This window comes from Sus scrofa, chromosome 12 (assembly GCF_054392235.1).
Source record: "Sus scrofa isolate SSC_HxYL_T2T_F1_AM1 chromosome 12, Sscrofa_HxYL_maternal_Yorkshire_Landrace_v2.0, whole genome shotgun sequence".
In the NCBI taxonomy this organism is placed as follows: domain Eukaryota; kingdom Metazoa; phylum Chordata; class Mammalia; order Artiodactyla; family Suidae; genus Sus; species Sus scrofa.
Genome location: NC_139394.1, coordinates 2,651,846 through 2,678,080, shown reverse-complemented (window position 1 = coordinate 2,678,080; position 26,235 = coordinate 2,651,846). Strand labels below are relative to the sequence as shown.

At 53.1% G+C, this 26,235-nt stretch overlaps 1 protein-coding gene and 1 long non-coding RNA gene across 4 annotated transcripts in view; one reads left to right on the top strand and one right to left on the bottom strand.

The window, feature by feature from the left end:
* Window positions 1-8,985, bottom strand: part of LOC146397979 (uncharacterized) — a 31,147-nt gene extending 22,162 nt beyond the window's left edge. For both annotated transcript variants that reach the window (XR_014820624.1, XR_014820623.1), the window contains exon 1: window positions 8,640-8,985. This is a non-coding gene — a long non-coding RNA (uncharacterized LOC146397979). The remainder of the gene's footprint in view (window positions 1-8,639) is intronic.
* On the top strand, window positions 8,491-17,670 carry ENPP7 (ectonucleotide pyrophosphatase/phosphodiesterase 7). 2 transcript variants are annotated; one of them, XR_014820622.1, is made up of 7 exons: window positions 8,491-8,693; window positions 10,855-11,145; window positions 11,848-11,993; window positions 13,171-13,797; window positions 14,457-14,723; window positions 15,440-15,537; window positions 16,965-17,670. XR_014820622.1 is itself a non-coding variant. In XM_084983393.1 (7 exons), the coding sequence occupies exons 2-6, from the start codon at window positions 10,893-10,895 to the stop codon at window positions 15,520-15,522; spliced, it is 1,422 nt and encodes a 473-aa protein (XP_084839519.1). In that variant the 5' UTR covers window positions 9,022-9,211; window positions 10,855-10,892; the 3' UTR covers window positions 15,523-15,537; window positions 16,965-17,670. The 2 variants fall into 2 exon arrangements, 1 of the variants encoding a protein (XP_084839519.1); XM_084983393.1 differs by lacking the exon at window positions 8,491-8,693 and adding an exon at window positions 9,022-9,211 and having other exon boundaries at window positions 14,457-14,769.
* Window positions 17,671-26,235: the final 8,565 nt, after the last annotated feature.

Genomic DNA, 26,235 nt, shown 5'->3' with positions numbered 1-26,235 from the left:
CCCACTTGTTTATTTTTTTGCCTTTATTTCCTTTACTTTAGGAGACAGATCCAAAGAAAATACTGCTGTGGTTTATGTCAGAGAGGGTCCTGCCCGTGTTTTCCTCTAGGAGTTTTAGAGTACCTGGTCTTACATTTAGGTCCGTAATCCAGTTTAAGTCTATTTTTGTGTGCTGGACCACGGTTTGTTTACCCATTCATCCACGGATGGCCACTTAGGGTGTTTCCACCTCTTTGTCTATTGCGAATTGTGCTGCTATGAATAGGGGTGTGCTTGAGGTCCTACTTTGAATTCTTTAGGGTACACCCCCGAGGTGGGAGTGCTGGATCATATGAGAATTCTGTGTGCTGAGGAGCCAGCACACTGTTTCCCACAGTGGCCACACCATTCTGCATTCTCGCCAGCAGCGCAAAGCATTCCAGTTTCTCCACATCCCCACCGACACTTGTTTCCTGGTGTTTGGATGGGGCCATCCTAAAAAACCAGGTGTGTGAGGTGCCCAGACTCTTTCTGCAGGAGTTGGTATGGAGAAACAGGAGTATAAACTCCCTCCAGAGGATTTTGAGAGCACTGACACTGCTCTGTATGATACCACAACGTCACACATCTGTCCAAACCCACACAACGCACAAGAGCAAAAGCGAACTACCATGGAAACTATGGACTTCGGGGGATACTGATACGGCTCTGTAGGGTCATCAGTTGTGACCAACGTGGCATCCTTGGGAGGGGTGTTGATAATTTGATAATGAGGCCGTGCATGAGTGGAAGCAGAGAACACACAGGAAATCTCTGTACCTTCCACTCAATTCTGCTGTAAACCTAAAACAACTCTAAAAAATAAAATCTGCTTTTTTTCAAAAATATACCCTCTATATCTCTGGAATACTGGGGAGGTGAGGAAAGTAAGAAAGGGGCAGGAGTTCCCATCGTGGCTCAGCAGAAACAAATCTGACTGGCATCCATGAGGACACAGGTTTGATCCCTGGCCTTGCTCACTGGGTTAAGGATCCGGCGTTGCCGTGAGCGGTGGTGTAGGCCAGCAGCTGTAGCTCTGATTCGACTCCTAGCCTGAGACCCTCCATATGCCATGCAGGTAAGGCCCTAAAAGGCAAAGGGGGCGGGGCGGGGGGAGCACAGGCAGAGAAAGTGGCATTCCTCAATTCAACAATTAAAGACCTGGCTCTAGACTCACCTGCAGTCTTAGGCAAGCACCTAAGGTCTGGGACCATTTAGTCAAATCCTGGAGGCAGCCCAGGCCCTGAGCTATCCCTCCTCCCCAGCCACTCCATGTCCCTCATGCCTCCAGCGCTGGCCCTCTAGGAAGGAAAGGTGGGGCCCTTCCTACCTCAAGTAGGGCCCGGTAACAGCCCAAAGGGAGGGAAAGGCCAGCCCCAGAGCAGCTGCAGACACACAAACAGCAGGTACAGGTCCTCTAAGCAATGAAGCAGGAGAAGAAGACTCACTCTTGTAAAACTTGGCTGAAACTGAAATCTTGTTCCAGGAGAAAGATCGAGATCTGGGGCTGGCAAATTTAGACGCTGCGTCTCCCCTGGGGGGTTGAGACACTGGGCAAGTGGGCATCAGCAAGGCAGGCCTCCTTCTCCCCTCTCCCTCCCCTCCTCCTTTCCCTGTGTTCTCCTCCCCAGCTCCAGCTCTGTCTCCCTCCTTTCTGCCCATGGCCATCAAACCCACTGACCACAGGAAACAGTCTGCAGACTCTACAGGGACCTCACCCTGCAGGGCCATCCCTACCCAGGACCAACCCGCTCTTCAAGACAAACCACCCCCCGACCCAGCGTCCAGATCCCCAGCCCTCCCACCCCCAACCCTGTCCTGAGCTCTAGAATAGTGGGCCCCATCTGGGGGGGAACCTCCCTGCACACCAGGAGGGAGCCTTCGGGGAGGGAAGAGGCTGCGAGGGAGGGGAGTGCCCAGTATCCCCGAGAGTACTGCTAACCCATAGCACATAATCCTGTTAAAATATTAATCCTCATTAGCCAGAAGGTGAGGTGGCCACTGAGATAAAGGCCCTGAGAAGAAATAAAAAGCAACAGCAATTGATAAAGTGGATCATCGTTACGCTAATAAAATTCTAGTCGGGAAGGTGGGGTCAGGCCCGAGTAACTGGAAGCACCATCATCAGGCAGGTCCCAGCCTCCCTGTGGACAGGGGTGACTGCCTCCCACGACACAGGAGGCTGCCAGTGGTGGGGGCTGGCCAGGAGAGGGAGGGAGGAAGCCCACTTCTCGCTGCTCCTCCGCCACACACAGCATGGAAAACGAAGAACCTCCGAGAAGGAATTGGACTGTGGGTCTCTCTCTGGGGGAAGTACCATGGTCAGAAAGACTGCGGCCCTCCCGGCAGCACACCTAGGGAGCCCGGGCCTCCTACTGCCCCCCAGGCTCAGTGGCTCAGGGTCCCCAGGACATGAGGACAGAGCACTCACTCCAGCCCTCAAACCAGGGGATCACACGGCCCACCTCCCACGTCAGCGCTCGCAGCAACAGCCTAACAGCCTGCATCCTGGACCCTACTTGGGAAAAGTCATCCCATGTCCCCAAGTCAAATTCTTCTTTGCCCACGTCCTTGCTGACAGGGACTTTCTGTTCCAGTAAATGGTGTAACTAGGCTATTCTTCATTCAGCATCCCCAGAACCAGAGTGTCCTGGCAACAACACACTCCCTGCCAAAGGGCAAGAACTGGCAGTTGGGAGAGACCCATCCAGATTCAACTTTGCCACTTATCACTGGAAAATCGGGAGGTTGACTCTGACCTCCAGGGCTCCTCCCACTGAGGGGACAACCAATGGCTGAGGCCTTGGCTCCCGTGCCAACTCCTCTCCAGGACTCTGGGACTTCCTGGCAGGCAGCACAGCCCAAGGGGCACAGTGATCAGAGAGGGAGAGAGTAATTCCCATTTTTTAGAAGGAGACAAAGAAGCAAGGAAATAGGTCAAGGGCAAGAGGCCACGGCAGTGGTCCGGACCTGCTTTCACTCGTGCATCAAGAATCACTAAATGGGAGTTCCCACTGTGGTTCAGTGGGTTAAAAACCCGACTAGTATCCATGAGGATGTGGGTTCAATCCCTGGCCTTGTTCAGTGAGTTAAGGATCCAGAGTTGTCCCAAACTGCTGGCACAGATGCAGTTTGGATCCAGTGTTGCTATGGCTGTGGTGCAGGTTTCAGCCACAGCTCTGATTCAAACCATAGCCCGGGAACTTCCATATGCCACAGGTGCAGCTGTTTAAAAAAAAAAAAAAAACAACTCACTAAATGCTTCTGCGTGCCAGGAGGCAGGGGATAAAGAGTCTTGCCCACAGCCTAGCAGGGGTGATACAGAAACAACTGCAACCTAACTCCATTCAAAGCTGGTTATATGAGAACAAAGTGACACTGACTCAGGAAGCTGACCTTATGGGGACAGTGCCTGGTATGTCCCTCTTCCCAGCAGAGACAGAGCACAGGGCTGGGCAGGCCGGTTCTTCCCAACCTGAACCCCAAGCACCTCCACCTTACATGTGTCCAATTCACACTGTCCTCAGGCCAAAAAGGCCTTCAGGCCAGGTCCTCCAGGACACCAAGAACCCTCAAGCAAGGCAGAAAAGAAAAAAAAAAAAAAAAAAAAAAAAAAAAAAACCATGCTACATGCTTCCCTCTATGTCCTCAAAGAGGGGCCCTTCAGGACCTCTCTCCACCAGAGATCCTGGTTTGCCCATAAACACTGCACCCAGAGGAGCACATGTGCCCTGTCTCTCTAAGCTGTAGGAGCACCTGACTCAGCAGGGGAGCCCTTGGCTTCAAGAACAGCTGGGATGTCTTACCAACACCCCAGCAGCAAGGCACATACCCACTATCCAGATCTAACATCCTCCAACAACAGGAACCAGGAATCCATGAGAAACACCGGATTCTAGGATTGGGGTCAGAAAGGTGCAAGACGATCCTGGAGCTTCCCGTGCCCCATGACCTAGCAAGTAAGGGAGTGCTCAGGAAACAAACGATGGGGTGTGTCAGAGGGATGCAGGAGCCAACTGAAAGAGCTCCCAGCAGCCAAAGCTGGAGCAATTTGAGCTACAAAACAAAGAAAGGAGTACTGAACTATAACTCAAAGCATAGAACAAATATTCAGGAGTCCATACGCATGCAGATGATCAAATCAATCAATAAAGAGGAAGAACAGACAAGTGCACATAGATTCTGCCAAGGAGGTGGAGCACGACCCCACCCTCCCTAGGCAGGAGTGGCACATAGTAATTTTCCTTCCAGAAAGAGTATGAAAATGGAAGGCAGGAGTCCATCATCAGATGAATGGATTAAGAAGATGTGGTGTATACACACACACACACACACACAGTGGAATACTACTACTCAGTCATTAAAAAGAAGAAAACAGTCATCTGCAGCAACATGGATACAACTAAAGATTATCGTACTTGGAGTTCCCGTCGTGGCGCAGTGGTTAACGAATCCGACTAGGAACCATGAGGTTGCGGGTTCAATCCCTGCCCTTGCTCAGTAGGTTAACGATCCGGCGTTGCCGTGAGCTGTGGTGTAGGTTGCAGACGCGGCTCGGATCCTGCGTTGCTGTGCCTCTGGCGTAGGCCAGTGGCTACAGCTCCGATTCAACCCCTAGCCTGGGAACCTCCATATGCCGCGGGAGCGGCCCAAGAAATAGCAACAACAACAAAAGACAAAAAGACAAAAAAAAAAAAAAAAGATTATCGTACTAAGTGAAGTAAGTCGGAAAGAGAAAGACAAGTCACTTACATGTGGCACAAATGAACCTATCTACTAACCAGCAACAGAGTCACAGACAGAGAACAGTGTTGCCAAGGGGGAAGGAGTGGGATGGCCTGGGAGTTTGGGATTAGCAGATTACATCTAGAAAGGATAAACAACAAGGTAACAAGGTCCTACCACTACAGCACAGGGAACTAATAAATCCAATCTCCCGGGACAGACCATGACAGAAAAGAATAAAACAAAACTGTGTGTGTGTGTGTGTGTAAAAATGAGTCACTCTGTTGTACAGCAGAAATTGGTAGGACACTGTAAATCAACTATGACTTAAAAAAATTTTTTTTAAAGAAAAAGGAGGGCAGGAAAAAGTAACTTCATGGTGGAGAAACCTGGCAGACACCTGTTGGCCAGGTGGTCAAGGTCAACATCCCCAGGGGTGAGTCATGTGGGCAGCATGTACCCTTGATATGATGTAACGAGAAGGTGCTTTATCTCTGTGCTCTTTCCTCCTAAGAACCCATCGCCCCAGTCTAATCAAGAGAAAAACATCGTATCATTCCAGCTGAGGGACATTCGACAAAAGGCCTGACCAGCACTCCTGAAATCTGTCAATGTCATCAAAAACAAGGAAAGTAAACACCCAAAGAGAAACATACGGAGATGTGACAACAGTGTAACGTGGGATCCTGGAACAAGGAAAGGACACTGAGGCAGCCACTGAGGAAATCTGACGAGAATATGCACTCAAGTTAAAAATGACTTATCAGGAGTTCCCGTTGTGGCACAGCAGGAACAAACCTGACTAGTATCCTTGAGGATGCAGGTTCGATCCCTGGCCTCACTCAGCGGGTCAAGGATCTGACGTTGCTGTGGCATAGGCTGGCAGCTGCAGTTCCAATTCAACCCCTAGCCTGAGAATTTCTACATGCCTCCGATGTGGCCCTGAAAAAATAAAAATAAGAATTCCCGTCATGGCTTAGTGGTTAATGAACCCAACTAGCACCCATGAGGATGCGGGTTCAATCCCTTTCCTTGCTCAGTGGGTTAAGGATCCAGCCTGGCCGTGAGCTGTGGTGTAGGTCACCAACGCAACTCGGATTGTGAGCTCCTCTGGCGTAGGCCAGTGGCTGCAGCTCCAATTTGACCCCTAGCCTGGGAACCTCCATATGCCATGCAGGTGCGGCCCTAAAAGGCAAAAAAAGGAAAAAAATTAAAATAAATAAATTAAGAAATAAAAATAAAAATAAAGACATCAAGGGAGTTCCCGTTGTGGCGCAGTGGTTAACGAATCCAACTACGAACCGCGAGGTTGGGGGTTCGATCCCTGGCCTTGCTCAGTGGGTTAAGGATCCGGTGTTGCCAAGAGCTGTGGTGCAGGTTGCAGAGGCGGCTCGGATCCCACGTTGCTGTGGCTCTGGCGTAGGCCGGTGGCTATAGCTCCAATTCGACCCCTAGCCTGGGAACCTCCATATGCCGTGGGAGCGGCTCAAGAGAACACAAAAAGACAAAAAATAAATAAAAAATTAAAAAAAAAAAATAAAGACATCGATATTGGCCCCTTAACTGTGCAAATGTACCACATAATTTAAGATGTTAATAACAGGGGAAACTGCGTGTGGGGTATATGGGAACTCTCTATCTCTGCAATTTTTCCATAAACCTAAAGATTATTTTTAAAATGTTTTGCCTAACCAGGAAGTATGTTACACACTTGCAAAAATTTTCCCTCTAAACTTATTTTTCATATTCAACAAATATGCATTGAGCACTTACTCTGGGCTGGCATTATGGCAGGCCCTGGGGTGACAATAAAGAAAAGAGAGCAGGATCTGCCTGCAAGGAGCTTTGAGTCTAACTGAAGAATAACCAGCCTGTCAGAAGGTGAGGAAAGCAATGAGTGACAAATATAAATGATGGAAGTCTATGAAAAATAGATTTCAAAAGCACATATTCCAAAAAATACACGTGCTGCAAATTACATAAGAAGCTGGTAACGCTCTAAGGCTCCGTGATCACCTTGACCACTTGATCAATGGTCAGAGATGATGAACCTTGTGCACTTGAGGAGCCAGAGATAAGAAATCCTGACTTGAAACTCTCCCTGCCTCTCTGGCTTAATTAAAACGTTAACATCATTACACAAGCCACTAAGCCTACTAAGCCACCCAAAAGGAAAAAAAAATCAAGCCCAATGAAAACAGTGGGGCAAGAGGGGTACCAGCACCTAGTCGCTCACCTGTTCCTGACTGTAAGAACCAAAGAGCCTTTCCATCCTTTGTTCAATAACCCCTCTCTAGGGACTGAACCCTAAGGAAGTAATGCGAGTAGGAAAAAGAAAAAAGTCAGTGACACCAAAACATTCAGTTTCACTATTCTTTAAAAAAGACATCAACAGGCTCAAAAGCCAACAAGAAGATCCTAAGTTGCTGGTAAATCGATAGTGGTTCCAATCAAAGGTTCTGGGGCCCGAATGCCTGGGTTCAAGTCTCAGCTTCTCCCTTTGTTGAATGACCTTAAACTTCTGTTTCAGGAGCTCCCTAGGTGGTGCAATGGGATCAGCAGCGTTGTGGGAGCACAGGTTCAATCCCTGGCCCAGCACATTGGATTAAGGATCCGGCACTTCAGCAACTGCAGCTTTCTTTTGTTTAAGGTTGAAGCTCAGATCTGATCCCTGGCCCAGGAGCTCCATATGCTGTGGGGCGGCCAAAAAAAAAGCAAAAAACAAAAAAAAACACAAACTCTGTTTCAGTGTCCCCACTGAAAAGTGAGGATATTACTAACTCCTGCCTCCAAGAAGTGCCTCAAAGCTTGAATGAGACAGTGAATAAAGCCCAGAGTTTGGTCTGTGGCAATGCTCTGTTACTGTCAGCTACAGTCAACGGCACACTCCCCCCGTTGACAAGCTCTAAGACACCAGGAAACAAAAAGGAAACCCATGGAGGGTGAGCTACGGAACTCCCTGCAACAAAACATGAGCAAGGTACAGAGCCAAAAAAAAAGGAGACCCTGGCTGAAAGCCAGAAGCCAACTTTCACGCCACCTCCAGGCCAGTCCCAGGTAGGCTGGAGAGGGTGAGCAGAGCCAGGAATTCCCGCATCCCTGATGGGGACCCGAGGAAGAAGGTGCAGAGTGAGAACACAACTCCTCTTGCACCCCCACGCCCACCCACCCCCAACGTCCCCCCAGTCTGTGCCACTCTGCCCCTGGCCCAGGCCTCACCCACAGACCACTGTGTCAGCCCTTCACTAGCTTCCTACCTCCCGCCCTCCAGAAGGCAGCCACCACATCATGTCGGGTCGCACACACACCCCCAACCCCCTGCCCCGGCTTAAACCCCGCGGTGCCTCCCAGAGCCATTATCCTGTTATCAACTTGGATTAGGTCCTATTGAGAGGGTAGAAAACCCAGATAACGGAAATGGAAGCAAGAGAGAGTATGTTTAACTCTCCCACTGAGGGAGCACCAGGGGCTGAGCCATTCAGGGCTGGCCTGGCCACGCTGCCCAAGACGCCCTGAGGGACCAGGCTCCTTCTGTGGGCCCTCCTCCAGGGAGCCCATCACCGCTGGTGCTAGGGGCAGGCTCTGAACTTGAGGCACCAGAGGGAGGAAGAATTAAAAAGGAAGAGCGGCAAACCTGGCGCGGGGAGGACAGGGGGGCCTGCCACATGTTCTTTTGACCCACTGGCCAGGACAGTCACACTGCGGGGCATGCTGGGAAATGTAGTCTTTATGCTCGTCAGCCATTTTACCATGAAAAAAAGGAGCAGCTGAGAAGACGCAAGAAGCGCCATAAGGAGACAATAAGCATAAAATCCAGGCTCCCCCAGGCCGGCCTCCCAGACCCCAGCCTGGGCACTCTCCTCCTCCACCTCATGGCCCTCAGTGCCCGTCCTTACCTGGAAGGCTTTCCTGCCGACTCTTCTCCCAGCGAAACCCATCCTGTGGGCCTGGTATGCCGTCGAATCCTCTGAGGAGCCTTGGGGTCCTCAGGGCCAGCACCAGTGAATGGGGTCCCCGCTGCTCCGTCCTAAAACGCCTCATTCCCCCGGGGCGCGCCCCACGTTCTGCGGCTACTCAGGCAGCTGGCCCTGCGGCCGGAGCGCCAGGCCGTGAGGGCTGCGGGCCGTGCCTTCGCGAGGGAAAGCCTGCCCTCTGGTCCTCCTGCGCGCCGGCTCTGTGGGACACCGGCCGGCAGCGCCCGCACACAGCCCGGCCTCGGAAGCCCCGGCAGAGCGCCGTCTCCCGCCCTCAGACGCCCGCGTGCGTGCGGCGTGCGGCGTGCGTCCGTGCGAAGCTCGAGGGGCGGTGCTGTGCGTGGATTCCCGACGCGGGCGGCTCCGTGGGCGGGGGGGAGCGGGATGCGGGTCCCTGGGTCCCAGAACCACTGCCGCGCCCCGCCTGCGGTTGGCTCTGTGACACCAGGGAGCGCCTGATGAGAATCCCTCTGCCGGCCAAGCAGAAGTCCTAGGTAGGCGTCGGCAGGTCTGCAGCTGGAAACACTTTGAAGCAGGACATACCAACCATTGGATACCTTCCCTCGGATTTCTCCTGGGCACCGCCAACTGGACGTGGCCAAAATAGAATACTGTGCCCTTGACCTGACCTCTGACCACCCAGTGCACCAGACTGTCCAGGCAGGAGACACGGACATCCGCCCTTATTGCTCCCTTTTCATCTCCCCAACATGCATCCTGGAAGCAGATCTTCCGGCAAAACCTCCAAACTCCCTGCTCATCTGTCACTCCCACAGCCACCACCCTGGTTCAGACACCAGCAGTCCCTTCCCCACGGAGCCCCCAGCATCCCTTCCTTCGTTAGCCCCACTTGTCCTGCACATGGAGCAGCTTGTGATTTTTCTTTTTTAATATTAGGTCTATTTATGTGGTTCCTGTGCTTAAAACTGCCCCATGCCATCCCCCCCACAAGGCATTCCCCTCCAAGGCATTCCCACCCTGCACGGCACAAGAATGCCAGACTCTGTACCACAGCCACAGTTCCCAGGCCCACCTCAGCCACCCTCCTGCCTGCCCCTGACCCACTCCCCTGGCTGGCGACCCCCAGAATCCCTCCCTGACAATCATCGTCTCACCAGGCCCTGGCTGACCCCCCATCTGGTGCTGCTTCTCCCACCCCCCCAACCCTCCCACCAGGCAGAAGCTCCACCTCCTCTCCTGGATGTCTTTCTTTCTGGTGACTCTCACTATTTTACTTGTGCATTCCCAACCATAATGAGGGAAGCCAGGAACACGGTCTGTCTCACGCACTGCTGTGTTCTCAGGACTCAAAATCGTGTCTGGTTCACAGGGCATGCTTCACAGGTAGTGGGGCAGGCGGCGGGGAGCAGAGACAGAGCAGACAGAGACAGAGAAAGAAAACCATACACTAACTCAGGGTCCCTCTTCTGTACCGCCCCTCCCCCCTGCCCATGAGCACAAGGTAACAAGGGAGGCCCCTGTTCTGACCACCTGTTGAGGAACTTCAACAACAAGATCGCCCACACCAGCGCACCCCTCTGAGGTTCCCTGGGGCCCCAGAAGGAAGGCATAGTGGGTGCTAATCCAGGCCATCAGACTGGAGCTCTTCCCCCCATCTCAGGGAAAGGAGGAGGAGAGGCGCTCCCCCAGGCTGGGGGTCCCCATGAACAAGACCAGCCTTCTGGACCTGGGACCCTGGGCAGCCTACCCCACATCCCAGAGACCCATGTACCCCAAAGACCTCCCCAAGTTATTCCCTGGAGGAGGGGCCCTCACCCATCCGCCCTGAGGGCAGAGCAAGCAGGGCACAGGGTTGTTATGACCAAGAGTTGTTATGAGAGCTGGGGCGGGGGGACCACAGGCTTTCCCGAAGGAGTGCAGCTGTTCTGCTCTCCAAGCCTTAGGGAGTAGTCCCCACCCTTCCATAAAGACACTTGTGTAGGAAGGGGCGGGGCATCGAGCCCAGAGTGCTCCACCAGCAATAAAGGCAGATGTGCCTAAGGGCCAGGCCTGGGGTGGCACAGATGCGGCGGCCGGGGACCACTCTCTGAGGCCCAGGTATGTGCAGGCCTTGTTTCAAAGACGCAAGGATAAGACCTGCCCGGTGACCCTAGGACTTTGCTCTGCTCCTTGGCAGGGACTTGCCCAGCTGCTTGCCTGTCTAGAGAACCCATCATGGGCCACCCAGCTGTCCTTCTCACCGTGGCTCTGGCCACCCTCCTGGCTGCAGCAGCAGGGGCACCCATCCTCAGGCAGGGCTCTCGGAACAAGCTGCTACTGGTATCCTTCGATGGTTTCCGCTGGAACTATGACCAGGACGTGCACACTCCCAACCTGGACGCCATGGCGCTGGACGGGGTGAAGGCTCGCTACATGACCCCGGCTTTTGTCACCTTGACCAGCCCCTGCCACTTCACCCTGGTCACTGGTGAGTGTCGGCTTGAGTGGGGCCCGGGGGTGGTGGGGGCTGAGAAACCAAGGAACCCATGTGGGGAACCCCAGTGCATGTACCATGGGTCAAGATGCAGAAACAAAGGTGAGACCAGAGAAGGCACAACCTCGCTGGGTGGACACGGCACAGCCCCAGGGTCGTCAACAACCTTCACCATTGGTGACAACTGATAGAAGGCTCGTGGCCACAGCTCTCCAATCCCTGCCCCCTTGTCACACGGCCATCTCCCCTGTATAATTCTTCTCTTCATCACCCCTCCTTACTACCTTCAGAATTCCTGTGCAGGCATTTCCCATGCAAAATATAAATTATAAAACATGCCTCTTCCTAGTTTATTTACATTCCTGCCTGGGATTCTGTGTCACTGCTGGACCATGATTGATTGATTTAATTATCAATTAAATCATTAAATAATTGTCCCTCTTGTTAGCCAGCCAGGTTGCCACCAACCTCTTGCTAAAACCAACAAGGCTGCAAACGATATCCCCGCCCATGTGTATTTGCGCCTCCGTGTGTGTTTAGCTGCTGGACAAGCTCCTCAGAAGCAGAAGCAGAATCTGTGGGTTGGAGAATGCGGCTGTGACAGCCCAGCCTGGGCTCCCAGCCCCGGGTGTGCTTCCCAGTTGCCCTGGCTGTTTCCGGCCCTCCCACCTTCCCTCTGCCGCCTCCCTCCCACAGGCAAATACATCGAGAACCACGGGGTGGTTCACAACATGTATTACAACACGAGCAGCAAGGTGAAGCTGCCTTATCACACCACACTGGGCATCCAGCACTGGTGGGACAACGGCAGCCTGCCCATCTGGATCACAGCCCAGAGGCAGGTAACGCCGCACCCATGCCCCCTGGGACAGATGGGGGAGGCAGGAGGGGAACCCAGCCCTTGAGACTGTGACCACTCCCAGGTCCACTCCCCACCCTGGGAGTCCAGCGCTCCCAGCACAGAGGGTTATGGAACGGGGTCCCCTGGAAGTTGGAGCTGGGTGCCCATGAGAACCCACCAGCAGCTACACAGCCTGCCCAGTCCTCCCCGGAGCCCTGGGCCCAGACGGATTGCTCCGCCCCCCAGCTGGAGGGGAAACTGGACTGGTAGGAAAGGGGGCCACAGGGCAGATAGCATGAAACGGCTTCTTCCTGTTCCCCTCCCACATGGCTCAAAGGACCAGGCAGCTGGATTCCAAAGGCAAAAGATAGAGTAAGAGGTGCGTGGTCCTAGGGAAAGGCTTGGGACCCCAGCATCTTGCAATGATCTGGGGCTTCCTGGCAATAAACCCAAACAGAAGTTTTCAAGGTGAGTCTGGAATGAACTTCAGAGGCTACACTCACCTCATAGGCAGGGCATCCACTTACGTCTGAGTCCTCTCACTCCAGAAGGAGCTACTAGAGGCCAGGCTCACTTGCAGAAAGCCATGCCCAAGAACTTGGCATCTCAAGGAAGGATGGCCTGAGGGAGTGGACGGCCAGGCAGGGCATGTGTGGACAGATGGTTGTGAGGACAGATGGATGTGTAAATACACCAGCAGTCAGTTTCCGGAGAAACAGACAGATGACCAGGCTGAAGGCTAGAAGGGCAGGTGATGGGACATGGGTGGAGGTGCCAGCGGACACACGGCTGGATGAGAATACGGCAGAGAGAGGCCAGGGCAGAGGCCCAAAGGGGAAGCCTCTCGGAGTAGCTCAGCCTCAGGGCAAAGACCTAGGGCCACAGTAATGATGAGGACTCAGCATATCTAGGGACACCTTTATATTCACTGTCTCCTGAGTGCTGAGTCCACCGGGCACCTGCTCTCCCCTCGACTGAATCAGTATCAGCCCCAACAGCACATAAGATAAGAGCTATGATAGGCCTTTCAGGAAGTACAAAGGCCTGTGGCCAGTTGGGAGCAGAGAAGGGTAGGTGGGCAGAAGGAGGCCAGGTGGAGGGGGCAGAGAGTTTGTGCATGTGATGGCAGGGGGCAAGCGGGAGGAGGCCCGTGGCCCTGACACCGCCTTCCCCGGCAGGGCCTAAAGACGGGCTCCTTCTTCTACCCGGGCGGGAATGTCACCTACCAAGGCGAGGCCGTGACGCTGAGCCGGAAGGAAGGCGTCCTGCACAACTACAAGGACGAGGCGGAGTGGAGGGCCAACATCGACACCGTGATGAAGTGGTTCACAGACGAGGGCCTGGACCTGGTCACGCTCTACTTTGGGGAGCCAGACTCCACGGGTCACAAGTACGGCCCCGAGTCGCAGGAGAGGAAGGAGATGGTGATGCAGGTGGACAGGACCGTGGGCTACCTCCGGGACAGCATCCGGCACAGCGGCCTGGAGAGCAGCCTCAACCTGATCATCGTGTCCGACCACGGCATGAGCACCGTCCACAAGAAAGCCGACGACCTGGTGGAGTTCCACCAAATCGCTAACTTCACGTTCAAGGACATTGAGTTTGAGCTCCTAGACTACGGACCAAACGGGATGCTGCTCCCCAAGGAGGGGCTGCTGGAAAAGGTGTATGAGGTCCTCAAGGACGCCCACCCCCGACTCCACGTCTACAAGAAGGAGTTCTTCCCCAAGTCCTTCCACTACGCCAATCACCCCCGGGTTACCCCCCTGCTCATGCACAGCGATCTCGGCTACGTCATCCACGGAGTGAGTTCTTGTGGGTGCAGGTGCTTCCCTGGGCCGCTGGGTCTCTCTCCATTTCTGCAAAAAGCACCCCCTGTTTCTAGCCAGGCCCCAATTTGAGGAGTGTCAGCCACCAAAGGGACACACCCACACTCTGAGGTAGGAGTGGGTGTGCACATGTATGTGCATTGTGTACCTGTGTGTACATGTGTGCCTATGTGCACATGCATACGTGTACACGCATGCATGCGTGTGTGTGTGTGTGTGTGTGTGTACAGGGTAAAGCATGGGATGATCAGCCATAAGAATGACTCAGAAGAGGGAAGAGCAGAGACCCAGGGGTGCTGAGTGGGAAGCAAGACTCGGAGCAGGGGAGAGAATCGGGAAGGGGCAAGCAGCAGTGGAAAGGAGCCCAAGGCACATCCTCGGGCTGACGCTCCACCCACCTTACCTGGGGTCTCCATTCGTGTCCCCCAGTCTCTGTCAAAGCGCCCTCTCTGGGCCATTGATATTTGGGACAGAGAACTCAGAGAAACTCAGGTTCGGAATCCTTCCCGCCCCAACCCCTGTTTGCACTCCCTCCGGGAGTCCTCTGCCAATGCAGGGCACTGCAGGGGGTGCTGGCGGAGAGGGTGGGGCGGGCTGGGGGGCCAACGCGGACTGGGAACCCTCCGTCCTCGCAGCGACTGAACGTGCAGTTCAACACGGGGGAGCACGGCTTTGACAACGGGGCCATGGACATGAAGACCATCTTCCGGGCCGTGGGCCCCAGCTTCAGGAGGGGCCTGGAGGTGGAGCCCTTCGAGAGCGTCCACGTGTACGAGCTCATGTGCCGGCTGCTGGGCATCGTGCCCGAGGCCAACGACGGGCTCCTCAGCACGCTGCTGCCCACGCTCCAGGAGGCCGACGACGGGCTCCTCAGCACCCTGCCGCCCACGCTCAGCTCCGAGGCCAGTAGCAGGTTGCATAGCACCTCACTGGCCACGACCCCGTCAGGTGCGCCCCTGCTCTCCACCTGCACCCACTACACCGCCAGGGGCTGCAGGTGGTGTGCGCCTGCGCAGCCGTGACCAGGGCGCCCCCCCCCCCACCAGCCGCTTGGGGTCACTTTCCCTGTCCCTGGCTCCTGGGAACACCTGGAGTCCCTGACCTTCCCAGGACACCTGACACCGTACAGCACACTGTGCATCTCGGCTGCGCAGGCGGAGAGATGCAAGCAGCCTTGTCGAGGATGGGGAGACTGAGGGCCAGAGGAGCCGGGGCTTTGCCCGCGGGACAGGCCTTCCGGGTAAAGTCCCCCTCTGGCCTCCATAGCCACATGAGGGCTCCTTCCTGGAGTCTTCCTCTGTCAGCCTCCCCTTCACGTACCCTCCCCCCACCCTGACCCATCTCAGAAGCAAAGGTCACCTGGGAGCTGACAAGGTGGCAGCCCCGATGGGCCCCTGGCTCAAGGTGGGTGGGCCCCACTATGCAGCAGCTGTGAGGGGCTGCGCTGAACCTGAGCCCAGAGACCAGTGCAGCTGGGGCAGGTGAACAAAGCGGATGAGAGATGAGATCAGGGGGCTGTAGGGACGGGACCCCAGGGCACCTCGCTCACCATTAGGGAGGTGGGGTGAGGGCTGTGCTCCCATTTCCCTCATTCACTGGGTCCTTTGCCTTTCCTTAGGGTCTGCTCTCCTGCCAAGTGGCCGACCCCCCTTGGTGACAGGACTGCTGGTGGCTGCAGTTCTTCTGGCCAGGGTCTCATAACACCCACTGCTCAAGGTTAGAGGCCCAGGAGGCAGAGGGGAGGTTGGGGCCATGCTCCCTGCTGCTCCAGCCTGACCCCCACCTACCACAGAGCGGTCGCCATCCTTGGGGCCCCAGGCCGGCCCTGCCAGCCTCTCTGCTCTAGACTCGAAGCAGGTGTTTCTAAAGCAGACAGCCCAGAGGAGAGAGGGCCCTCCCCAGGCCCTCCCCTCCTGCCTGCAAGGTCTCTGTGCTCCCTGGGGACAAGGGAGGACTCAGAAGTCGTGGAGGCTCAGGTCTGGGGGGAGCGCTACAGGGCGGGGTTCCTGGAATACACAGGGAGCCAGCTTGGAGGGCTCAGCTCGCTAAGTCACAGGCCTTGGCCACAACAGAAGCTAGTCACTCGTTCATTCTGAAACTACGTAGTGGAGGCCCTTTCAGCGTCGGGCCCTTGTCCGGGCCGAGTGATACACAGTGAGCCCTGGAGTCTGTGATTCAGGGACCAGGAGGTCAGATAACGTGAAGAGAACAAATCCATGCCCGAGATTGCTCAGAACGTGGTAACGTAACAGCAGAGAGGAGACTGGGCCATAGAGCAGGCAGGGGGTTGGGGATGCTGTTCAGGTTGCCTGGCCTGGACCAGCCTCTCTGAGGAGGAGGATGTGGGGTGAGGCCTGAATAAGGAGGACGAAGCGGGGATGAGATTCCAGGGAAGAAGAAGTGAGAGGCCTGGAGGCGGGACTGGCTCCCTCGTTTCTCTGCTCCGAGCCTGGTTTACAAGGATGGTTATGGGATGAGCTTCCAGGGGAAGGAGTTGGGCGCTACCTTACGGCAGTGGGGAGCCCCCAGCCACGGTCACACAGGGACATGCCATGGTCCTCTATGGATGCTTAAACACACAGGGACAGGCCATGGTCCTCCATGGATGCTTAAACACACAGGGACAGGCCGTGGTCCTCCATGGATGCTTAAACAGCACACTAACTGCCAGACAAGGGCCGCAGGAATGGGAGCAGGTCCAGCCAGCAAGGAGGTCACTCGGTGACCCAGGCAGAACAGCTCAGTGGCAGGTGGAGGTGGTGCCAAATGGACAGATTCAAGACACTTTCAAGGGGCCTGACTGCAAAGGTTTATGGATAGATTTGCGGGGCGGCGAGGAAAATGGAGAAATGAAGGCTGGATCTGAGGTTTGGGGCCTGAGCTGCTGGTGAAGGATAGAGCTGCTAATGGAGGCGTGAGGAGGCTGGCGTTGTTCTGCACCCCCAGGCCACCACCTTCACCTACCCCGTGCCCTCCCAGGCCCAGATGAGGGTCGGGAATTCCCACAGGGGCCCTCCTCAGTCTCCGTGCGACGTGGGTGCCTCTGCACCCTGTCTGCCCTCACCCCCGCCTCACCTCCTCCCCCAGACCCGCCCTCCCCCACCCCCCCTTCTTCCCAAACCAACACATACCTGTTCCTCCAGGCCCACCTCTTCCAGGAAGCTTCCAGAAGCTGCTTACAGAGCCTGCGCCTGATCCTGCTGTGACACAGATGACTGGACATGGATGGGCCTGTCTGCTCAGCTGACTGAGGACACCAGCACACCTGTGTCCCCAGGTGTGGGACAGCTCACACCTGGCCATGGTGGTACTGGCAATACACCCCCTGCCCAGGTTTAGGTCTCCAGACGGGCAGGCCGGCTCACCAGTCCACTGCACCCCCAGACCCACGGAGTGCCCCATGCCTTCCCCCTCCGCCCTTCCTCTCATTGCTGAGCTGCCCCATGGGGGTGCAGCCCTTTGGGACTACAGGGGGTGCTTGGGAGCCTGCAAGTGAAGGTGCAGTGGGCCTGCTGGTCTCCCTGCTCAGGCAGAACCCTCAGATCCTGGGACCCCAACCTCCAGCTCAGGCGGGCGGTGAGGCCCTGCCCTGGAGCTCCCAGCCAAGAGTCTGCACAGCTCCGGCCCAGGGGGCACTGTCTCCATCTGGGCTGAGCAGCTCCTGCACATGGGCCACTAGGAGGGCACAGCCCGGCAGAATGCATGGAGAGGAGTAAAAGGCAGGAATGGTCACCACCGAGTCCCAGTGCCATCGTGGGGGCACCCTTTTATTCTAAAGCCTGTTGGTTTTGTATAGCCTTCCGCCTTGACCCCAGTGTACAATAAACTAATTTTGAGGAGGCTCCCAAATGCATGGGAACCCACACATTCTTGGGGATGGGCCTTGGCTGGACAGCCAGTAAGAAATGTGAAAGAGTTGGCTCCGCATTTAAAAGATAAGGGGCGATGAGAACTGATAGGGAACCAGAATCTCTAAACCACATTGTTCAGAAAAAAAAAAAAAGAAAGAAAACACTGCAAATGGTAGACCACCACTTGGGGAGGGGGTGGGAGGAGGGAGAGAGAGAGAGAGTGTGTGTGTGTGTGTGTGTGTGTGTGTGCGTGTGTGCGCAGGTGCATGTGTGTGGTAAGTCTAGACAGAAAACATATCCCTGGAGAACTTCCAAGAAAGGGGGAGCATTGGCTGGTTCCCGAGAGGGGACCTGGGTGGCCAGGGCAGGAGCAGGGTGGACACTATCCACTACCTAGTGCCCTGGACACTGTCAGTACGGAGCCACTTCAAGGACCGTCCATTCAAAACGACTTCACAGGATTTCCCGTTGTGGCTCAGCAGTAACAAACCCGACTCGGATCCATGAGGATGCAGGTTCAATCCCTGGCCGTGCTCAGTGGGTTAAGGATCCGGGGTTGCCGTGCACTGTGGCATAGGTCGGAGATGCTGTGGCTGTGGTGGCAGGCAGCCACATCAGGGCGGGGTGTTACCACCCTGTTTTCTTGGCATTATATTTTTTTTTATAATTACTTTCAATTTGGATGAATGCTACTGTGTTTCCATTTGTGTGTCTTATTTTAAATTTTTCTTTTTAAAACTAACTTAAGTAAAAGATAATGAGTTGGTTTAAAGAAACATATTGACTGAGCAGTAGTGCAGGTGGCTGGTAGACATGACAAGGCATACTCGTTATAAAGAAGGTCATCCAGAAGCCAACCTGCTGGAGGGTGTCCATGAGCCTCCTCCCTCCTTTCCCCTCCCACCACATGGCCAGCCCAGGATGCTTCTGGAGAAGAGCACTTGGCCGCCCCGTGGCCAGCGTCCAAAGATTGCCCCTGCCCCCACTCAGAAACACACTGCGCTTTGAACACACTCTGCACCCTTCTTGGCCACCTAGGAGCTCAGGGCACCCCAGAAAACTGACGTTGCAAGTCACTGTACAAAGTTCATTTTACTATCAGCCCAACTAAAACAGTCTGGAGAAGATCACAGCTGAAACAAGGCCATGCGCTGCATTCTGGAGCCACGTGGAAATGAGTGGAGGCTCACTTACACATCATCCACACACAACCGCCTGTCAGCTCAGAGCCTTTGTTGAATTTGGCCAGTCCAAGTGCTGGCGGCAGTGGAGGAAACTTCCGAGTAAGGACTAGGTGGTTCATGCCTGGCTGGATGTGTGACTGGGACACTGAAAGCCCCCTTTGTCAGGAAGCCCCGTGCTTTAGAGCCAGCTCTGCATGCTGTCACCAGGAGGCGGCGCTCTTGGGCTCCTCAACACCCTTTGAAGCCTTTCTCAAACAGCTTCTGAAGTACAGAGGAATTCAGTACCTCCTGTTCCTCCAGCTTCTCCTTCTCCTCCTCCTCTGAAAGTGCCACACTCCTCCTTAGACCAGCCTTGGGGAAGTGCTCAAGGAGTATCCGTCTTTCTTCTAGTTTTAGTCGGAGTCCCAAATGAAATACCAGAAGTTCAGAGAAAAGAACTAGAACTTTCCACATTAGGTTTGTTTGAGGATCCCATGAGGGGAGGGATCAGTAGCCCCATGCTTAGCACAAGGGCCACCCTGGATCAGTGGTCCTCAAGTTAGAGAATGCCTTGGAATCCCTTTATTAGATCAGATGCTGTGCAGGTGAGTGTGAGTACACGCACTTTTCTAGATCGATAGGTCTGGAAGTGGACCTGAGAATTTCTGTTTCTCACTAGTTCCCAGGTGCTTCTGTTGCTGCAGGCCCTGACACCACACTTGAGAATCTTTGCGCTTAATAAAGGTTTGTAATGAATAGATGGATGGATGAAATCTAGTCTAAACCAACCTCCTCATATTAAACAGAATAAGAACTGCGGTGGCATCACCTATCAGTTCTGGACAAAGGTGGGAGGGGAGCACAGGTGGGTCCAAGTTCAGTTCTCTTCAGCTTGGCCAACCTTTTCCAGCAGAAGCGCTACCTGCTGAAGCAAAGTCTGTTTTTCAGAACCTAGCGAGCTGTTCCCTCTCCACTGAAGAGGAGCCTGTGTCAAACGCGAGGGCTCCCTTCAGCCCATTTGCAGTCTTTTCATTTGTCCTAAGACCGAACAGGAGCACCTGCCGGTCATAAAACCCGACAACGGCTTGTGACGTGTCCCAGCCACCTTTGGAACGCCCAGGTTCATCTCCCCTGAGCAGGATCCTAAGCGCTATTGTCCTGCTGCACCTTCACACCTCACAGCCGTTAAGTGCTTTGCACACAGGACCCGCCGGGAAGCAGAGGCAGCAGGAATCATTCGGCTCCCCGCCCCAGGCCTGGAGAGGGCCCCAAGTGAAGTCCCCGAGTCCCGCAGGCCAGCAGGGGCATAGAGGAGGGTGGAGTCCCAGTCCCAGAGATGGGACGCCTCATCAGATGTCTCCCCAACCCCCAGCCGCGCAGGGCTTCAGGAGCATCTGTTGCCTTGGTTACCGCGCACTCCCTCCAGCCTGTGCCAGAGGTTCCGGACAGCACGCAGTGGTTCACCGAGCCCAGAGCTGTGGGCGCAGGAAGACAGAATGGAAACGCCGCACGCCCCGCAAAGGCACGCTGTGCGCTGTCCCAGGCAATGTACACGCCGCGCGCTCATCTCACCCGCACACGGCACGTACCACATCCCACTCCGCACACACCACACACACACACAAAACACATGCCACAAACAGGCACGCACACTCCACAACCCAGCCACACACACCATAAATACACACACACACACACACACACACACACACACACACACACACCCCATACCCATTCAAGACCTGGAAGCTGGAAGCTAAGCGCTCAGGTGCGCCTCTTCCCCTTTGTAACCAGCGAGCCTCGGGTACCTCGGCCTTCTCTTCAGCTTGACCTTGAGGGGGTCACCTTGGGGGCAGGACATCCCCCCTGGTGTGCACCTCCAGGCTGGACGGTCAGTGCAGAGGCCCTGAGCCCCGCATCTCTGAGACTCCTGGCACCCCCAGCGGCCACTACATAGCGGGCCAGACCGAGGATATCCGGGCTGGGGCTCCCCAGATCGCGTTTCCAGAGAGCTTGGCGGGGGCTGAGCCTCGAGACACCCTAGTCCTGACCACAAGGATGCCTTGGCCTCCAAACCCCATCACACATCCCCAGGTTGCCCAGAGCGGGAGAAGTGGGGAGGTGGTGAACTTCCGAGTGAGGGGAGAGACCCGGCCACTCACATACCCCCAGTGCCAAGAAGGCAGGCTGCTGAGGCCCAGAATCTTTTCCATCTGGAGAACTTAATATGGTCAATTTTTTTGTTTTGTTTCTGGTGATAAATCACTGACTTTTGGCTTAAATCTCCAAAGAAGTTCAAAATTGGAAAGCCCTAACAAAACTATCCCATTACCATGTATAAATTTTATATAAACAAGCATTCTCATAGTCTACACCAATAAAAATGAAAAACAGGGAAGGAATTGATTCTGAGCCACTTATCAGAGAATAAGTAATATTCATCCAGTGACACATGAGCCGTTTGAAAACAAGCCTCGTCCATCTCGTTAGGAGATGCAGTCCAACAAAAATTTAACTTTTATATATATATCATAAATGTATACCACAGTTTAACATATTTTTGTTGGTTTGAGGAGTTGATTAATTGTGTTAATCACTCAATTCAGAGTAATTTTTTCAAATATTCAAAGTCTTAGAGTCACAGGAAATAAAGCAGTTTAAATTTGAAGCATATACTTTTTTTTTTTTTTTCTTTTTCGGCAGCATATGGAAGTTCCCAGGCTAGGGGTCGAATCGGAACTACAGCTGCCGGCCGCAGCCACAGCCGCAGCTGCAGCCACGCAGGATCCAAGCCATGTGTGCGACCCACACCACAACTCACGGCATCGCCAGATCCTTAACCCACTGAGCGAGGCCAGGGATGGAATCCGAATCTCCACGGATCCTAGTCGGGTTTGTCAACCGCTGAGCCACGAAGAGCACTCCCAAGCATGTATATGTTTTGCTTGCAGGTATACAAATACCCTTGTTAAAATAAAATTCAGGGGAAGAAATGAAACAGGCCTCTTAGGTGGAGGAGAAAAAGAACCAGGAAGAATTTGTCCCTGTGAGGTCACATTGCTACATAAATTACATTTCATTAGATATATTTAAAAGAAACGCCCAAGGAAAGCTGGAGGCAGACGCATTTAGAAAAAGAAAGTTTTCTTGCAAAGGGTGCAGAAGAGGCAACTTCAGAAGGACTGGCTCACTAAATCCCCAGAGCCATGGAGTATTTAAAGAGAAAATAATCACAAGAGAACCAAGGTCACCCAATTGACATTCATCAGGCCCCGGTGGGCCCGCAGCCACCTTCTCACGTGATAATGCTAATCCGAAAGGGCAGGACACGTGACAGGAAGAGCAAAGGTCGGAACTAAAATTCTTGTTGTTATGGAATAGAGTCTAGATTCACAGGAAATATGCAGGGTTTTATCATTTGGGGACTCTGATTTTGGTTGATCTAGGGTGCAAAGGGGCTTGCTGGGCTGGTTTGTTTTTGCCAGAAGAATGGGACTTGCTCAATGACCTTGGAGGTGGACAAAATGTCAGGTTTTACTTTTGTAGAATGAGGGAGCATTTTCTCTTTTTTATTTTATTTTATTTTTATTTTTTATTTTTTGTCTTTTTAGGGCCGCACCCACAGCATATGGAGGTTTCCAGACTAGGGGTCAAATTGGAGCTGTAGCTGCCAGCCTACACCACAGCCACAGCAACACCAGATCCAAGCTGCGTCTGCAAACTACACCACAGCTCACAGCAGCACCAGATCCTTAAACCACTGAGAGAGACCAGGGATCAAACCCGCATCCTCACGGATACTAGTCAGATTCGTTTCTGCTGAGCCACGACGGGAACTCCGGAAACATTTTATTTGTAAGAGTTGAAATTTACGATACACTGGAAATCATATCTTTTGCAACTCTGTAAACCTCATGATGAAAAACAATGGATATCAACCTAAAAAGGTACCAAAGGGGCGTTCCCTGGTGGCTCAGTGGGTTAAGGATCTAGCATTGTCACTGCTGTGGTTCTGGTTACAGCTGTGGCACGGGCTCGATCCCCAGCCCAGGAACTTTCTCATGCCACCAGCGCAAACCAAAAAAAAAAAGTACCAAAGGGCCATGATTTTTCCAAATTCTTTTAGGAGCTGTGTGGACAAAGCAGTTTGTCCCCCATAGCGCAGGGCATGGGTAAAACCTGAGGGAGGCTGAGCAAATGACCAGCACGAGGAAAGATGTTCAACATCCCTGTCATCATGGAAATGCAAATCAAAACCACAGTGAGATGCCACTTAACCCCGGAGAATAACTCTAATTTTTTATTTTTTCATTATTTCTTTTTTGGCCACCCCTCGACACATGGAGCTCCCGGGCCAGGGGTTAGAGCCGAGCCACAGCCACCAACCAAGCCACAGCCGGGTCTTAACCCACTATGCCAGGCCGGGGATCGAAGCAGAATCCAAGTGCTCCAAAGACACTGCCAATCCTGTTGTGCCACACCGGGAGCTCCTATAACTTTTTTAAAGGAAGATAACAAGTGTTAGGGACGATGTGGAAAAGTTAGAACCCTCATATGTTACTGGGGGGAATGTAAAATGCTGTAGCCGCTATGGAAATCAGTTTGAAGGTCCCTGGTTCCTCGAAAAGTTAAATATAGAATTACCATAGGACTCAGCAATGCCACTCCAGGGTGTATTTCTGAAAGAGTTGAAAAAAGAGTGTTTGAACAAAAACTCGTACATGAATGTTCATATCAGCATTCTTGACAATCGCCAAAAGGTGAAAAGAGCTCAGATGCCTATCAACAGAAGAACTGATAAATGAACGGATAAATGATGTATCTTTATACAATAAAATAGTATTCAGCCATAAAAAGGAGTGAAGCACTGACATGCTACAACGTGGGTGGACCTTGAAAACACACCCAGTGAAAGAAGCCAGATGCAAAAGGCCACATAGGCAAACTATTACTCTTGGAATGGATTTACAATGAGATCCTGCTGTGTAGCATTGAGAACGCTGTCTAGATACTTACATCGCCAACAGAACAATGGGAGGGAAAGGAATGTATACATGTATGGGTAACTTGGTCCGCATGCTGTACAGTGGAAAAAAAAGGCCATATATTAGGATTCCATTTATATGAAATATCCAGAATAAGCACACCCTTGGAGGCAGAAGGCAGTTAGTGGTTGCCAGGAGCTGGGAGGAGGGAGGACTGGGGGGTGACTGCTTCATGAGTACAGGTTTCCTCTTGGGGTGATGAAAAATGTTCTGTGAATGTGTAACACTGTGAATGTACCAAACGCCACTGATTATACACTGAGAGAGTTAAAACAGCAAGTTTTATGTTATTGCGTATTTTAACACAATTAAAAAACACGGATTCTTTTTTTTTTTTTTTTTTTTTTTAGAAAACTGGTTTTTTTTTTTGCTATTTCTTTGGGCCGCTCCCTCGGCATATGGAGGTTCCCAGGCTAGGGGTCAAATCGGAGCTGTAGCCACCAGCCTACGCCAGAGCCACAGCAACATGGGATCCGAGCCACGTCTGCAACCTACACCACAGCTCACGGCAACGCCGGAGCAAGGGCAGGGACCGAACCCGCAACCTCATGGTTCCTAGTCGGGTTCGTTAACCACTGCGCCATGATGGGAACTCCAAAAACACGGATTCTTGAGTTCCCACTGTGGCACAGTGGAAGCAAATCCAACTAGTAACTATGAGGTTTCAGGTTCGATTCCTGGCCTTGCTCAGTGGATTAAGGATCCGGTGTTGCCGTGAGCTGTGATGTAGGTTGCAGGGTGCAGACGTAGCTTGGATCTGGCGTTGCTGTGGCTGTGGGGTAGGCTGACAGCTGCAGCTCTAATTCGACCCCTAGCCTGGGAACCTCCATTTGCCACAGGTTTGGCCCTAAAAAGCAAAATAAATAAATAAATGAAATTTTAAAAACAGATTCTGGGACCCACCAAATAAATGAAACAAAACACGAAACCAAGCAAGGAGGCTGCACAGTGGCTGTGCTGCAGGCCTCAAAGTCTGATCAGGGGACCCAATCTGCTTACCCGGCTTCTCACAAAGCTGTTGTTGTCTGCTTGGCTAATAAACGCTGCTCTGGGGACCCATGAGGGGCCACAAGGGGCAGCTTGGGGTGTCCCCTCTCTGAGGAGGTCCGCCCAACTCCCACCAGAGCCTGGCTGGAGCCCCGATTCCTCCATGAGAGAAGCTCGGGGAGCACTGGGAAAGTTCTCCTCAAGGCTGCTCTGGGCTCCAGCTGCGCCGTGTCAGCCAAATCCCAATGAACTGACTCCTGGTGGTTCAACATGGACAATGATGCTTTTTTAAAAAAATTTATTGGAGTGTCGTTGACTTACAATGTGGTATTAGTTTCAGGTGTACAGCTAAGTGAATCCATCCATTATACACAGACACGTATCCATTCTTTTCTGAAAGATAATGCTTTTCAATCATCAGATTCAAGCCATCATCAGATTTTGGTTTCTTTAAACAGAGCTCACCTTAACAGACACCTCCCACCCTCTTAATAAAAAATGCAGGTTGATGCATTCCCCATCTGGAATTAATTAGGGAAGTGGTTCTTTTAGCCGGCAGTTCCTTGGGAGAAACTCTTGCTGGAGAACAAATGCAACAACCAGTCTTTTTGAACAAACCACATCGCAGAGACAACCCCTCTGGAAGTCCAGTGTTTTACATGGAAACGCCAGCTAAACAAACAGGTCAAGGGCAGCGGCACATCATTTGTAAACGTCCAGCCCTGGCGACAGGACCTAGTATCCATCCAAGGCAGACATCTGTCCCCTATGGAAGTCCTGACCCCGCAAAGGCCCTGGGCCATGCAATGCTTCCTCTTAAGGCTCTATTAGAGAATTAATGTTCTCTGCTTATGTCACCCGCAAAAGCAGTCTGCCTTTCTCGTGTGAAACATGGGTGAATAAATTTTGCACAGAAATTCAAAGGACCAGGAAGCAAGCATAGGGAAGGATGTTCATCCGTTCTAAAGAGCCACAAATTCCAACAGCAAAGGGCTGCTATTTGGACCTAGTAATTGCTCCCTAAGATAAAACACAAGACGAGGGTTCCCCCACCACTGACCCAGACAAGAAACATCATCGCTCACCCTTCACTCTTTCTCTGGTTCTGCTTCTCGTCCACTTTTGCCACGAATTCTGTGGGAGACCCTGGGCAAATCATCACGTCTGCGTGTGCAATTTCCTCTTAAAGCACAAGTTTCATGTGGCTTTTGCACTTCAAGGAGCGCATGTTACAGAGAGAGCAGGGCCTCACTGTCCTGTTATTCTGACCACAAAGGCCAACGTGGAGCCAAAAGCGTGTCTGTATTTTCTACCAGAGTTCCCACGTGGCTCAGCAGGTTACGAACCCAACACATAACCATGAGGCGG